The sequence below is a fragment of the Zosterops lateralis genome (assembly GCF_965231275.1).
Source record: "Zosterops lateralis genome assembly, chromosome: 6".
In the NCBI taxonomy this organism is placed as follows: domain Eukaryota; kingdom Metazoa; phylum Chordata; class Aves; order Passeriformes; family Zosteropidae; genus Zosterops; species Zosterops lateralis.
The window spans coordinates 11,446,580-11,461,733 of record NC_139761.1 but is presented as its reverse complement, the minus strand read 5'-3'; the positions used below and the strand labels follow the sequence as shown (position 1 = coordinate 11,461,733).

General features: G+C 40.8%; 1 protein-coding gene across 1 annotated transcript; it reads left to right on the top strand.

Moving 5' to 3' along the window:
* Positions 1 to 2,614: 2,614 nt before the first annotated feature.
* On the top strand, positions 2,615 to 14,117 carry DLK1 (delta like non-canonical Notch ligand 1; the record flags this gene model as incomplete). The annotated part of the gene is made up of 5 exons (XM_083863989.1): positions 2,615 to 2,699; positions 3,493 to 3,556; positions 4,027 to 4,157; positions 8,521 to 8,662; positions 12,943 to 14,117. The coding sequence occupies 5 exons, from the start codon at positions 2,615 to 2,617 to the stop codon at positions 13,682 to 13,684; spliced, it is 1,164 nt and encodes a 387-aa protein (XP_083720115.1). The 3' UTR covers positions 13,685 to 14,117.
* Between the last annotated feature and the right edge of the window lie 1,037 nt (positions 14,118 to 15,154).

Sequence of the window (15,154 nt, the reverse complement as noted above, 5' to 3'; positions counted from 1 at the left end):
CCCCAAAAAATTTTAAAAATTAAGGTTATCCTGAGAAGAAATCACTAAGATTTGAAACACAGAACACAGTTACTGTAATTTTCAAGAAGTATTGTGAAGACAATGGAGATTTGGATCAGAGTGCTTTTGGTGGTAAACCAGCTAAGTAAAATTATCTTCAGTTTGCTTTACTCAGGTGGAAGGAGGGGAGAGAAGAGAATTAGCCTGGTTTTACAGAATTCTGGGTTTCTGTTTTGAAATTATTTTTGAATTAGTATCTGGGCAGATTCTGTTCCAACAGATAGACTCTACTCTAAAAGGAAAGGATTATGACCTCTTAGAAATAAAATTAGCAAGTCATGTTTAGATAACAGTTGAAGAAAGTAGAGGAGATGGGAACTATTTCCAGGAATCTAAGAGGCACCCCTACAAGAGAGTAAGAAGTAGAGGTGCTCCAAAAAAGAGTTAGTTTTTGCTTACAGTGTATCTATTTAAAAAAGCAAGGAGAATACCAAACCTGAAGTTTGCAATGGCCATTATAACATTGTACATAGCATTGTGAGAACCAGACTTTCCTAATGATTTTTGTAAGGTGTCAGGTTTGAACAATACAGCAAGTATTTGGCAGTTATCTCAGAATATAGAAGAAGAAATGTGTCATTTTATGTCAGAGCCTCTATTTACAATGCAAATTAGAGAAGATAATTTGACATTGATGAGAGGACTAATAAAGCCTATGAATTCTACAGACTCTTTACTCTCAAGGTCTGAAGCAAGAAGAATACAAGGAGAAATTTCTAGGATAGAAGGCAGAAAGATTAAAGACTTTTTTACTAGTTGGTCGTGGTAATACTGGAATATCACAGAAATCACAGAATGCTTGGAACCCTTTTAACTACCCAGGCTATATTTCAGTCCAAAACCACAAAAAAGGTCTAAAGGAGCAGGGCTTCTACATCAGCAAGCAGAGAATTTACAACCTAAGGGAAGAATAAGACACCTTGGGCCCATCACAACCTGGGTGTGAACAAATAACTAAGAATGAAAGCAAAGTGAACAGACAAAGAGCTGCTAATATTTATCCCACAGAAGCAGAGGCTCCCAGAGGGCAGAGTAAAGGATTCAGCAGTCATCATTACCACTCCACATTCTCCAGGGTGCCATTGACAATACTCCAGCAAGGCTTGGTGAACTAGAGCAAAAGCTGTGAGGCAAAGTCATCTTTTCAAAACAGAAAGTAACGTTTCAGTAAAAGGAAAGCAAGACAAGCAGAAATGTCATGGATGCAGTCTGTACCTATGGAGTCAGATAGCCATAGTTTCTCTCAGATACCAAAACTTCAGGAGGGCCTTGAAGAAGCAGTGTCTGCCTCTCACACCTCACCTCCTGAGTGTTCTCTTTTAACCCAACCCTCATTTTCTACTCTTTTTCTGTCCTTCACTTCCTCCATTTTTGGTTAAAACTAAAAGGCAGCATTGCTAGCAGCAAACTTTTACAGCCTACGTGACACCACTCTTGAAATACCACTACACGGACAATCTGAAGCTAATGAGTGCTTTCCAGTGGGCATTTTCAAGCAGGTAATCTTGAATAAGTCCATCATGGTTTTATCACCGTAGTATAAGGATCTCTAGTTGCTTCACATAAAAGCAGGCAAATTAGTAAATGAGGTCTGGTGGAAGAAAGCAGTGCATCAGCAGGCAAAAAACAGGTCCCTCAGGAATCCTAAAAACCAGGCAGAACTTCTTTAAAAGAAAACAATAAACTAGAAGGCACACAAAGAATAAGAAAGAGCCAATCTATTTCCTTAAGGGACAGCGCAAAGGAAGAATAAAGAGATATAAAAGAGAAATGTAGAGTCACAGAATAAAATGCAGAATTTAAATTGCCTCGTGGTAAAAGTAATGCTTTTTCTTGATTTGTTCCGTGACTGCTAAAGGTACACTTTGGGACGTTTTGGTGGGGTCTTTTTTGAATCCTCAAGCCTCACAAACAGAACAGTGTTACACCTTCCCTGCCTTCGCTGAGCCTTTCCTGGAAGTGTTGGAGCTCTGATGGGAATGACTGAGAATTCTTTAGATTTCTAAGGACCCGCACATTAGGTCTTTGCGGAGAGCCAGACTAAGTTTCAAGGAGACCAGAGGAGAGAGAGAGAGAGAGAGAGAGAGAGAGAGAGAGTTTCAAGAGAGACCAGGGAGTGCTTAACACTCCTCCTGCCTCCAGACCTCCCTTTTCCCGCGCCCCTACAGGATCCCACCCCTCTCCCGCGGCAGGAGCCGAGTGCTGGAGCTGCTGGAGGTGCTGAAGGTGCTGGGGCTGCTGGAGGTGCTGGGGCTGCTGGAGGTGCTGGAGGTGCTGGACCTGCTGGAGTTTCTGGAGGTGCTGGAGGTGCTGGGGGTGCACGGCTCCCCCGCCCGTCCCCGGAGAGCCGCCGGCTCGGAGCGGCGGCACTGACCAGGGTTTATCGGTCCCGTGGGCAGCTCCCCGGCCGCGGGGGGAGGCGGGCAGCCCTCCCCGCCCTCCGTCCCTCCCTCCTCCCTCCGTCCGCCCATCCCGGCGGCGCTGCGGGCGGGGGGCGCCGCTTTCCCGGCCCCGATCCCCGCGGGGAGCGCAGCGGCCCCGGCCCGGCCCGGCCATGGTGGGGCTGCGCGCCGCCGGCATCCTGGGCTGCTGCTGCTGCTGCTGCTGCCTGCTGCCCCTGGTGCTGCCCGCAGCCACAGGTAAGGCCGCTCCGCTCCCCGCCCGCCGCGCGGGAGGCGACTCGGGAAAGTTTGGGGAGTTTGGCGATGCCGGAGCCCTGCCGGAGTCCCTCGGCGGTCAAAGGCGTCCCCAGGAGCTCCAGGCAGAGATGCTGGTGTGGTGGGGAGGCTTTCCCTTGGCAGCGGAGGGAGCGCGTTTCTCCTGCCATTGGCGGGGTGTCCGCGGCCAGCGGAGAGCTCCGAGAGCATCGCCTGGGGCAAATGCCTGAGCTAACAAACAAAAACTGCCACTGAGGGCTCTTCTCCTTAACTTACGTTATTTATGCATGATTTAATGAAAGTTATTATTTTCATCCCGTATAGGGTTGAAATGAATTCAGCGCTTTTATTCTAAGTAGTTTTAAATGGATTTTTTTTTTCCCTGAATAAAAGTACTTTTGTGTTTCAAGCAGTTCTGAGACAATGCATTTGGAGTGGCATGTCGTGAAATGACATCCATGGATATGCTCTGACATTATCCTTTATAAATGGTGTATAGGGATATTACATCCACTTTTCGTGTGCTAAAGCAACTTTGCATTCTTTTGGGATTAATTCTGTATGTCATTTCACTTGCCCTATAGAAATATCCTATAACATGTTCCAGATTAGGTTAATTCAAAATTCTACAATGCAAAAATATGTTTGAAGAAAAAAGAAAAGGAACACTTTGCATTCTGAGTTCTTTCAAAACATCAGTAATGTGTATAAGGACATGATGTGGGGGGGTTTGTGCCGATTTTTCTGCTATAATGTTATAAATCGCTTCTTCCAGGCGTGAACTGTAAAGCTGGCTGCCATCCAGAGAATGGATTCTGTGAATTTCCTAGTGAATGCAGGTAAAAAGATCTGTCAGACAGGGGTATTGGCGCGGGAGTGGTCAGATTCAGTAATTCTAGTCCTGATAAGAGAGATAGAAACCAAAATGGTTTGGTGTCTGAAAACATGGATCTATAATGAAACAGCACTCTATTAGGATACAGTGACTGGAATCACAGAGCATGGATGTTTAGATACCTTTACCTTTAGATACCTTTACTTTTAGATACCTTAGATACCTTTAATTTACTTTTTCCAGTATGAAATATTTACATTGATTATTTTTTGGGTTTTTTCCTTGCTGAATGAAATGGTTTTCTTCACATAAACTGCTTCTAAGTATCCTGGAAGCACTGATGGAATACTTTTGTTCAAATAATACAATTTTGCATGCAAGAGTTTATTTATTGTGCCTCAAAAAGGGGGCATACTTTTATAATGTTTATTAGAAATAAACTGTGCTTCTGTCTTGTCTTTTTATCTCTTTCAGGTGTCAGCCTGGCTGGCAGGGTGCACTTTGTAATCAGTGTGTTCCTTTCCCTGGGTGCTTGCACGGCAGCTGTGCCAAGCCCTGGCAGTGCATCTGTGAGGAGGGTTGGGTTGGCAGCCTCTGTGACATAGGTTTGCACATCCTTTTCTCTCCTTGAGCAAGTGAGGGGAAGCAGCCCCATCTGGTGTTCGAGACACACAAAGTCCTCCTGGAGAACTAATTTAAAAATACTGAATGTTAGCTCCAGATAATGAGGAGATTCTGGGCAGTAGCACATAAACCTCAAATTTCCGTAATAATTTAGGCAATAGCAATGCAGTATCTTTTGTAATTGGGCATATGTGTGAGCAAAGTGTAAATTCATTCTATTTTAAACATTAATTATCAGGGACAAGGCCAGCAAACAACTGCTCCCTTCTTGTCATGTAAGCCTTTCTAATCAAAATACAAGTTGTATATATTAAATAGTATTAAATATTTATGTAGCACAATATGTATATATGTATATACTATTTTCTTAGTGCTTCTTGAAAGGAAAACATTGTGCTTATTTTTTCCTTTACTTAACTCAGTGATTATTCAGTGAAGTAACATTACTACAACTGAGAAAAAAGTCTTCCTGAACAGGCTGCCACTTCCCCCTCAGGTCTGAGGGGTGAGCACAGCTCTGTGTGCACTCTCACCCTTTGTCAGTCAGAATCAGCCAGCTTAGTATGAGCAAGCTGAAGAATTGGCCTTTGTTGAGATGGTTTATTTTGGCTGACACAGGCAATGTTCAGTCAGAGAGATCTGAGGGGATGGAAACCACATGAGCATCCAGGAGCATGCGCTGTTCTGCCCATGTAGCTGCAGCTGCGAGAGGACAGGTGTCCAATGCCTCATTTTCTCTTCATGCCTTTCAGGCTTTTGTTGGTATATGGCTTATAATTTATAGAGTATGCCTGAGCTCTCCAATGTATAGCCAAAGTGGTGATGGATGACAGTTTGAACTGTGTAAGATTTTCAAGACAACTAAAAGAATCAGAAGGTTTTATGCAGGTCACATCCTTGCAATGACATGGAATTTAATGTAAGATTCTCAGGTGCTCATCTACTCATCAGGTTTTGCAGGCCTGTACTCACTGACTGCACACATGAGCAGAAAGAGGCTTCTTAAATGTATGTTTGCCGGAGCTGTGGTAGCAGTGGTGACATCCGTGGTGCAGATGTGACTCTAAGCTCTCCAGATGTTGTTCTGGACACATCTCATATATATGTTTGTACCTGAGACAGACACCTAGATTCTCATTAGAGTTAGAGGAGGAATGAGTCCTTCTCTGATCTACAATCAGAGTTTTCTAAAGCTACACAGAACAATCTCCACTCTGCCACCTTAGGAGGCTCAGTTCTGTTGCTTGTCAGTGAATACAAAGTTCCATATTTTAAAGGTAGCATCTTCACAGCTACTTCTAAAAGCTTTAATTGCATAGCTGAATTTCTTCATATTAATATATCTTTGCAATTCTGAGCTTTGCAATTGCTACTTAGGATGCAAAAGAATGCATTGAAAATTGAACCCACATCTTTATGAAAAAGTATTAATTTAACATATACTCATTAAGATAGTCCTATAATACCAAAAATGGTATCCTTTGTTTAAGTGCAGAAGCGATTATTTCTCTCAACACTCAGAGTCATCTCAGAGTCTTTTTTGTCAATTTGAACTTAGATCCCCATGAAGAGCTGCCAAGAATTTTCAGACAAAAGGATAACTATTTTTTCATTTGCAATAATGTTATGTTGATAGTCTTTCACCTCAGTGGTTTTACCTACTCTAAATAGATTGTTTGCCATAAGGGATCAAGAGAAGGGTGCTCGTGCTCCTCCTCCTTTTCTTGCTACTGGAAAGTTGATAGAAAGTGTTATCCTGACCCAATAACACATGGAAACTTCAAATGGGTTATTGCTCAGCCCCTGATATCGTCATCCTCTGCCAAAAGTTGGTGTCAGTTTCCTGCCTGTATGAAGTCATTACAGGTAGCTACAGTTAATTTACAGACATCATTAAATGAAACTTGATCAGGTTAGGAAACAGAAAGGAAAAACCTACAATGGAAAATTGTGAGAGTGTCTAAAGTGCATTGGCTGCTACAAACAACTGAAATATTTCTAAAATAGTGATATAGTCTTAGCAGTTTATTTACTTGCTAAGCACGGGAGGAAAAAAGATGATTTGAACTAGTGATGATACCTCTTCTGTTTTGTAGAAAAGTTACTATATGGGCTCCTTGGCTTTGATCATGGAAGTTCCTTTCTGGAGTAGTTTTAGATAACCAACTGGTTTGCTAATGCCTCTGATTGTGTAGCTGTTTTTAATATGGGCAGCCTGGTTCTCAGTTCAGGTCAAGAATGACCTTCCTAGTAATTTAGAGACGTAGGTTATGGGTTGGGCTTGATCCACTGTAAACATGTAGGGCAGAATCAGTGGTAGCATTTGTGACTGTTATTGCTGTCTTATGGACAGACAAGGCATTTGAAGAAAGACATCTGTGAGTTGGTCATGGTGTTGACACTTCTGGTTAACCTATTTGCAATGGATCATGATGCCATGATTCATCATAATCTTCTCATCTTATGGAAACACAGCCTTGAAATCCAGGCTATGAATCCCTGGGACCGGGCTGCCCAGCACAGAGCTTCCCTCTGCAGCTGATATACACTGCACAGTGCAGGAACCACATCAAACACTGACCATAACAAAGGAAAAATCAATTTAGTCAATTTGTTTCCAGGAAAAAAATGACAGCCCAGTCATAGTGTTTGATCCACTTTGCTAAATCAGATCTGTCAGCTTGTCAGCCCTGGCTGTGCCTACACAGTCGTGTGAGCAGGTCCATGACCTCCTGCTGGAATCCTGGCCTCAATTTGGCTAAAAAGCCAACATACAGTGTAAGCTGGGAGTAAATTGTCCTGCTTGTCACTGGACTGCTTTGCCAAGGCCACATGTTGGTAAACTCATCGGAGAGTATAGTGGAGTCTCTAATGCCTGTGCTGTGAATGCATGAGACAGAGGCTAAAATCTATCCTGTGACAAACTACTACTGAGCATATTTTCCTCATGAAAACACTCAATGATTACTTCATGTACTGCAGCAGGACAACTTAGTTTGATGCAACTGTTAATTATGGGTAATGTGATTGAGGCCACTCATAATATATATATAAATATAACATCCTGTTTTTGCGTTTTCATCTCAGTTACCACTTGGTGGTTGCCCTTTTGAGAGGTAAAATAATATTCTAATTGAGGATATTTATGTATTATGTTTTAAAAGAACCTGGTACAGCACCGTTTTAAGATCTGTTATAAAATTAAACACCTGATATAAATTATTGACAGTAATGTATATATACACATACCCATTCATATAAAAATATACTTCAGAAAGTTTCAAGTACAAAGTACACACTTCATTAGCTGCCTTTAGAGTCTGTGAAAATAGCTGGCAAACAACACTGCTCCAAAAAGCATTTGAGATTATTTTAGTCCTTGTGGAAATTGGAGTTTACACTCAAAGTGCATGCTAAATTGTTGTCTTGCAACAAGAAAAGGCTAATGCATTAGGAAATATCCAGAGAAAGATTTTATCCAGGGAAGATTGTATTTGAAAGCTAAGGCTGTAATTTTCTGTGGTTAAAATTTTGCAGTACCTCATGGTATCATCTAAATTTCATGTTATGCTGTGGGAAGTAAAATATAAATGCCCTTAAATCCCTTTTCATCTTCTTAGAAAGTGTGTATATGTGTGTTTGAGGCATCAGATACCTTCCAGTCAGCACTTCTCTGCAGCTGCTGCAGTAGCTTGCTAAAATATGCACTTGTTTGTTTATTTAGTCTTAATTATTTTAAAAATTCAGTAATCATTTGAGTGCGAAGTGGCTCAACAGGGCAATTGCAAAGAAAATGAGATGTGTGACTTCAGGTCCAGACATCATACAGTTTTGTGTTCTGGTACAGTTATGTAAGGGTTGAATGTAGCCCAGCCAAAAGATGAAATTTTAACAGATTTTTTTTGTAAATTGCTGATCTCTGTTTTTATGCAACATTTGTTCATAAGCACATAATGATATGGGCAGGGAGCAGGGAGAATTCTTGTTTCCTGATTGCTTTATCAGAATTCTGCTCATGGAAAAGCCAAGATTATGAAAATATGGCTAGACTATGCAGAAATTCTTGTACCATACTAATATTTTATTTCTAATACTACTTATTTATAGAATGGAGCAATTAAAACACATTTTGCAAGCAGGAGCTAGAAAGAGAGAAATAAATTGAAATTGTTTGCAATAGTTGAACAACCTGAACTCCATTTTAACAAAGGGGGAATAGATCAGAATTTATTAAAATGCAGGATGAAGTATTGTTAAAGCTATATTTTATTTGAAGTATTGTATACCATTTACTAACTCTTTCTCATTAGATTAATCAAGCCCTCTTTGGTTTTTTTTCAACAGATATTCACCCATGTTCAGCAAAGCCCTGCACCAATAATTCAACGTGTATAGAGACTGGTGATGGAGGATATATTTGTCTGTGTGCCCAGGGATATACAGGAAAAAACTGCCATCTCAAGAAAGGACCCTGCATTATTAATGGGTAAATATTGATTTCTGACATGCATTTAAAATCTGCACTTCTGTTAGTCGGAATTCTTTGCTAAGTGGAAGTATCTCTGTGTTAAAATACACAATGCTTCTGATAATTGCTGGTATTATTATCAAAATTTACAAATCCGATCTATTAGTATTGTAAAGACTTAACAGATTATGTCTTAACAGTGTGGCTTTCTGTGCACAATTTGAGTACTAAAAGTGCTAACTTGCACATTTTATTGTGGTGAATTTATGCCTTCTCATGATTTTTGTAAACAGACCTGAAATGACTCCCATCCTGTGTTCTCACCTCTAGTGAGGGATAATTTATACACACCCTAATAAGAACAGTAGTTAGCACACAAGCTGTCTGCATGAAAGCACCTAGCCCACCAGTCTGCCCTTTCTTCATAACCAACATATAATAATATGCCCATAACTGAAGGAGACAGTCTCACTTCCATCAGAACAGGGAACATTGCTCTCTGTTCTTTAAAAGAAATAGGACATTAAGAACAGCAGTGCCAGCAGGTTGAGGGAGATGATCTTTCCCCTCTGCTCAGTCTTGGTGAAACACATTGGGAGTGCTGGGTCCAGTTCTGGGCTACCCAATATAAAAAGGACATGGCAATACTGGAGTGAGTCCAGTGAAGGGCCATGGATATGATTAAAGAATGGGAACATCTCTCCTATTAAGAGACACTGAGAGCTGGGTCATTTAGCCTGGAGAAGAGCAGCCTCTGAGCAACTTGCCCATGATGTGTCCACGAGTACCTGATGGGGGAAGTAAAGACAACAGGGTCACAGCTCTCATAGAGGTGCCCAGTGAAAGGTCAAGAGGCAATGGGCACAGGCTAAAGAACTCCCAGCAAAGTCACCGATAGAACTGTTGAAAGAACAGAAGACCTTTCAGTGTTAGAGAAAATGTGAATCGGGGTTTCTGTTCAAATCTAGAAGCATTTGCTGTCTTCTAGCTCATCAGAGTTCTGATCCCAGAAACATACAGAATGCCTTTATGATGGCATACAAACTTGGTAAAACTATCCTTCTAAAATCACAGTTTTCTTTTAGGAGATACCTTCTTGCTCTCTAGCTCTATGTGGATACCCCCTGGTTTTCTTTTTGCTCAGTGATAGACAATTATGAGTATTCAGATCTACCTTATGGCTGAATCTTCCTGAAGGCTTGTACACTCTTGTTTAAGGAATATTAACACCTCTCACTCTCTCTGGTAAAAATTGCCATGCTGTCACAACTTCATGTCAGTAGAATTTTTTCATCATCACCTTTACTTGGGGGATACTCTCACAGTTTTGTCTGGGTTTTCTTTCAGCCTCTAAGATAACTACTCTGGTTTGTCTATTTTTGTTCATTGACAATGAGGAAATTTAAGTTCCTTGAAAGAGCCATGACTCACATCCAAGCTACTTGCCTTATATGGGGCATATGAATAGGTTTTTCTGCTTTTCATCTGTAAACCAAATATTTCAGTAATTCAGTGTGGACATGTATACTAGCTATTCCAAAAAACAGGTGAGTTCCAAAAATACAGCATCAACAAAAAAACACAGATTAGTTCCAGGCACTTCCTTACATGCCTTGTGGTTTTAAATTGCTGGAACTACTTTTTTTTTGTCCTGGCACTCTCTTTTTGAACTGAATGCTGATGAACTAACCTGGAAATCACGAACAATTTTTCTCAAGAAAGCAACATACTTGAAACAGTGGTTCTCTAGGAACCTGTCTTTTTCAGGAAAATTATCAGCAGGCTCTGCAAATCTGCATTTAGTTCAAAAAGACAACTGTTGTCAGCATAAGCACTCCATGTCTGCTAATAATTCACAGTCCAGCAGAGAGTGCATCCCACACCACAGAAAGAGACCTCATCAGATGGTGTCATTTCATTCACATCCCAGTTCCTCTCAATTCCTCTCTACCTCAGTGGTAATATTAAAAATGTTGATATTACTGAGCATTACTGCTGGTTTCTTAGTTAATATTCACAAATGTAACCAGGACAATTCACAATCAAAATGTCTATTCTAGCCTGTTTACATGTATCTGCATTAGTGACCTCCATGTGATGTTTTGAGGTCTTTGATTTGAAGCTGAGCAGTGAGTGGTACTTTCTAAAAGAAGTCAGACTATCTGGGAAGCAAAGAAGAATGATATGGAATGCTTTCCACAACTAAGCCTTCGTGTACTACACCTTGCTGTGTTAAATGCCAAAAAATGCAAAGTAGCAGGATTTATTCAAGGAAATTAATATTAAAGCTTTATTTATTTAAACATATTTAAATTAGACAAATGCAGCTCTGTTAGTAATAAATAAAGAAAATTTTCAAAATTCCACATTTTTCCCCTTAACTGTTTTTTATTTCAATATTTTACATTTCTGAAATTTTCAGAAAAAAAGTTTACACTTACGTTCTCCTGCAATTTCTTCCCATTTCTCTAGAAAGCTGAGATTAAACCCAGCCATGAAGGTTCAAACTTCTACACATTTTCAGCTTGTCCAATTTTCCCTAGGACCCATTAAGCTAAGAGAGAATGCTAGATTCTCCAATATGGCCATAACCACTCAAAATACATATACAAACTCACTGTATAACTCCAGTTTCCGTATTTTGCTTAAGAAGACATAGTGGCTGGTTAATATGTTGAAATTCCTTACCTTGAGTTATCACTAACAATGTCTATGTCAAAGCCCAGTTTTGCTTTCCTAATAACTGCTCCCAGACTTCCACTATGTTCTTTTAGTGCTTTTTTACCAACATCTGAAGTGAAGAACAGTACTGGAGGGCAGAGCAGTTAATGTGGAAGCTGCAGAAAACAGACAGATGATTCCTCTGCCACAATGTTCAGTCTCCCCTGATGGGTGGCTGCTGAGTGTTTCAGTCCCCAGTGAAGCCAGAGGTGCTTGGAGCAATCTCTACCAAAGGTTGTCCCAGAGCAGTGGTGACTAGCCCAGCCTTGTTGTGGCCAGTGATCAGGGACCATCTGTAGTCAGGAGCTTGTATCTGTTTCACAGTCATCTCAGTCAGACAGACATCAACAGATCTTTTAAATCACTCTGCCCCACCATGGAATCCCATAACATCCTGTTGCTACTGACTTCTCCATATGTGAAATGTCTGCATCTGAAGCTGTGATGTTTATTACCCCTGGGACGTTGCACTGGGAGTGGGGGGCCTTAAATAACAGCTTGGACTTACCAACTATCAGATATTACTGTGCTATATGTCTTCAGGGATACATAAATATTCAGAAAAGGTTTGTTATCAAAGAGGCTTGTCCTAAACCTTGCCAAATGTTTTTCATTTTTTACAAAGGGAGTTTTAAAAGCTTTGTTGATATGTGATGAACTGCCGTGAAAGTGGGGTTTGAGGTTTATTTGTAAACCTGGGACCCAGGGCCCCTTGTCAGGCAGCAGAAACAGCTAAAGGACCAAGGGCACTTTGCACAGATCCCCTGAATTGGCACATTTTTGCCAGTCAGTGGGTAGTCACATCTTTTGGCATTACTCAGTAAGGCCCAGTAGCATTGTAAAGATAGAAAAGATCTCTCAATGAATTTATGTCACTTAAAACATAGTAACAGGCTACTAGTCAGGAAGTACTAAAAGAGTTTGCAGAAATACTTGGTTTCCTATGGTCCTGCTCTCACATTACAGCTGTCTTTGCCCAGGCTGAAATTCTCTCATTGATATTTTTTTTATTATTGTATCTATCAATAATTTTGACTGAAGGGCAGTTTCTAGGGAAGTATCTGTTTGCTTCTAAATTTTTTGTGCCATAGAACACAGACAGGCAGAATAAAAACAATCAGCTTTACACCTAGCTGCTATGGCATTGTTTTGCTCTACCAGTACAATATATAGACTATTTAGGAATAATCAAGTAGAAAGGAGGCAGCCATGCTGCTCATGTCTTTGTTCTGTCTTGAGTAGTTGCTCAGCTAAATAGCTCCAAGCATATAAAAATAGTGAGAAGCTTAATTTGAATAAATGTTTGAAATAATTTAAAATCTTTTCACAGCTCCTTGGGTTGAATTTATATATTGGTGTACTAATCCTGCCTGAAGGGTCAGCAGAAGATATTATACTCTTTATTGACAAAGCTTTTGGACAAACTCATTCTTTATTCAGCTTTACTGACTTTAGTGGATTTGCATTTGGAATTGGCTCTTCTAAAGAAAACCAGCTCTTTTTGTTATAGGAAATGTTTCCTAATAGTTTCTTCCTTTGGACTTCAATTTTGTCTCTGTGTTTGTTATCTATCCCAGTTCTCCCTGCCAGAATGGAGGAACATGCATTGATGACAATGGTTTTGCACCCCACGCTTCCTGTCTCTGCCCTTCTGGTTTTGCTGGCAACTTCTGTGAAATAGACAGAGACGACTGTGAATCCAACCCATGTGAGAATGGAGGAACCTGTACAGATGTTGGTGTGGGTTTCAGCTGTTCTTGTCCCCGTGGCTATACCGGAAAGCTCTGCAGCAGTCGTGTCACGTTCTGTGCCAGTGGCCCCTGTGAGAATGGAGGGACTTGCAGTGAGCAGCCCCAGGGAGGGTTTGAGTGCATCTGTAAACCAGAGTTTGTTGGTGTGACCTGCAAACATCCCAGCAAAAACACAAGTCTCTCTGGAATGAATATGGAGACAAAGCATATGCAGAATTACAAGCCACTCTCAAAAGCTCACCATAGATCAGTGCATCAACAGCAAGAAATCCTGAAAATAACAGTGAAAGAAACAATTCAAAGTGCAGATCCCTTACTGAGTAGAAGCCAGGTGATATGTTTTGTTGTGCTGGGCTTGCTTACGTGTCTTGTTGTCTTGGGTACAACTGGGATTGTTTTTTTCTCAAAATGTGAAATGTGGCTTGCTAATGCCAAATACAGTCATCTCCTGCGCAAGAAAAAGAACTTTTTTCTGAAGTCTAACAATGGGGAAAACCTCTCAGTTAATATTATCTTCCCAGAGAAGATCAAATTGACTAATTACACTAAGAACTACACTGCCATCTAGGCCCTTGAAAGCCAAGCAGCATCTTGCAACTTTTTATAGCAATATGTAAAACTTTTTGCCTGTGTTTGGCCTCAGTATTTGTGGGTATATTTGCTGTAAATTGTGCTGAGTGATAATGAAGAAATGTAATGTGTCTGGCTTGCTAAGGATTCTTCTTTCCCCAAAATAAAAGGAAAAAAAAAAAAGAAGGATTAAAAAGCAAGGAATGTTATTTTGATTTCTCTTCAAGGCAGCTATTTCTTGTAAAATAAAAAAAATAACTTATCACTGGAACTGTATTGCAGCATTCTTGTCTTGTGCATAGTTCATTTGGCAAGTACAGTACTTGCAAATTACTCAGTAATGCTTTTTTTTTTTTAATAAACAGTATTAAGGGCTATACTGGTTTATTTATTAATTTCTAAACCTTATTCTACACCAAAGTCTGCAACAAGTGTCCATGCTGAACTCACTTGCTATATCTGATAAAGGCTTTAGAGAGTGCAACCAGCAGGAGCAAATTCACACTGATATCTCACCTATTCAGTCAGTGTTGCTATTTTTACATGCTTGTAAGTGAGATTCTATAGAATCTTAGAGGTCTTTGAGATATTAATTTCAGGTTAAAGGTCTCTTGCTTGAAATGTTTTATCTATAAATTGTTCTATTTATCTATTTTTAAATGTTAAAAAGGTATTCAATGTCTTTAATTTTAGAGACCTAGTAGATTTAAAGGATCAGATTCTGACTTTTCTATAAATACTCCTAAAAGACCTCTGCTGAGAGAAGTATCCTTCATGACTGTGTCATGGGGAGAAAGGAAAAGATGTCACGTGTCAACTGAAATAGGACAGCTGGTTTTAATTCTTCACTTCTGCTTTTTTTGTTGCATTTCAAGGAGAGGACGAGGCTTTCAAGAATCAAAAGCAGCAGTGGCAAACAGGCAAAGGGTCGTGAAAGCCATAAAATGGTCAGGGGTTTGAGGGCATTAAGAAATCTTAACCTCCCTGAGGAGCCTCACCTGGGACTGTCACCCCCCTCCTGCCCACAGGACCATTTTGGGCCAGCCCAATAGTGCTGGTTCTGATCTGAGCTGTGCTTTAGCCATGCTGGGCTCCACCGCTGCCTGCAGTTGGGCTACTGTAGGTAGCCCATCTGCTGAAAGGGCCCCTTGGACCTGTGCTCCAGCCCTGTCTCTGGCTCTGTCTCCTTTTGCTGCTGCCAGGAGCCCCTGGACAGCCCCCGGAGCTGGTTCATCACTTGCTGTGTCCGGGATGCCAATGGGCCCCATTACCTGCCCCAACTCCAGCAACGCGTTCAGCTCCTGCCAGCCTGTGCTGCTGGTGAGGCCATGGATCTGTCCCACCCTAGGGCATGACCCTCCTGGCTCTCCCACCTTCTTTTCCTGAATGGCCAACCTGACACTGTAAGAAAAACAATTTAAAAAAAAAATACCCCACCAAAACAACAGAACCAATCACTTCCAACTGC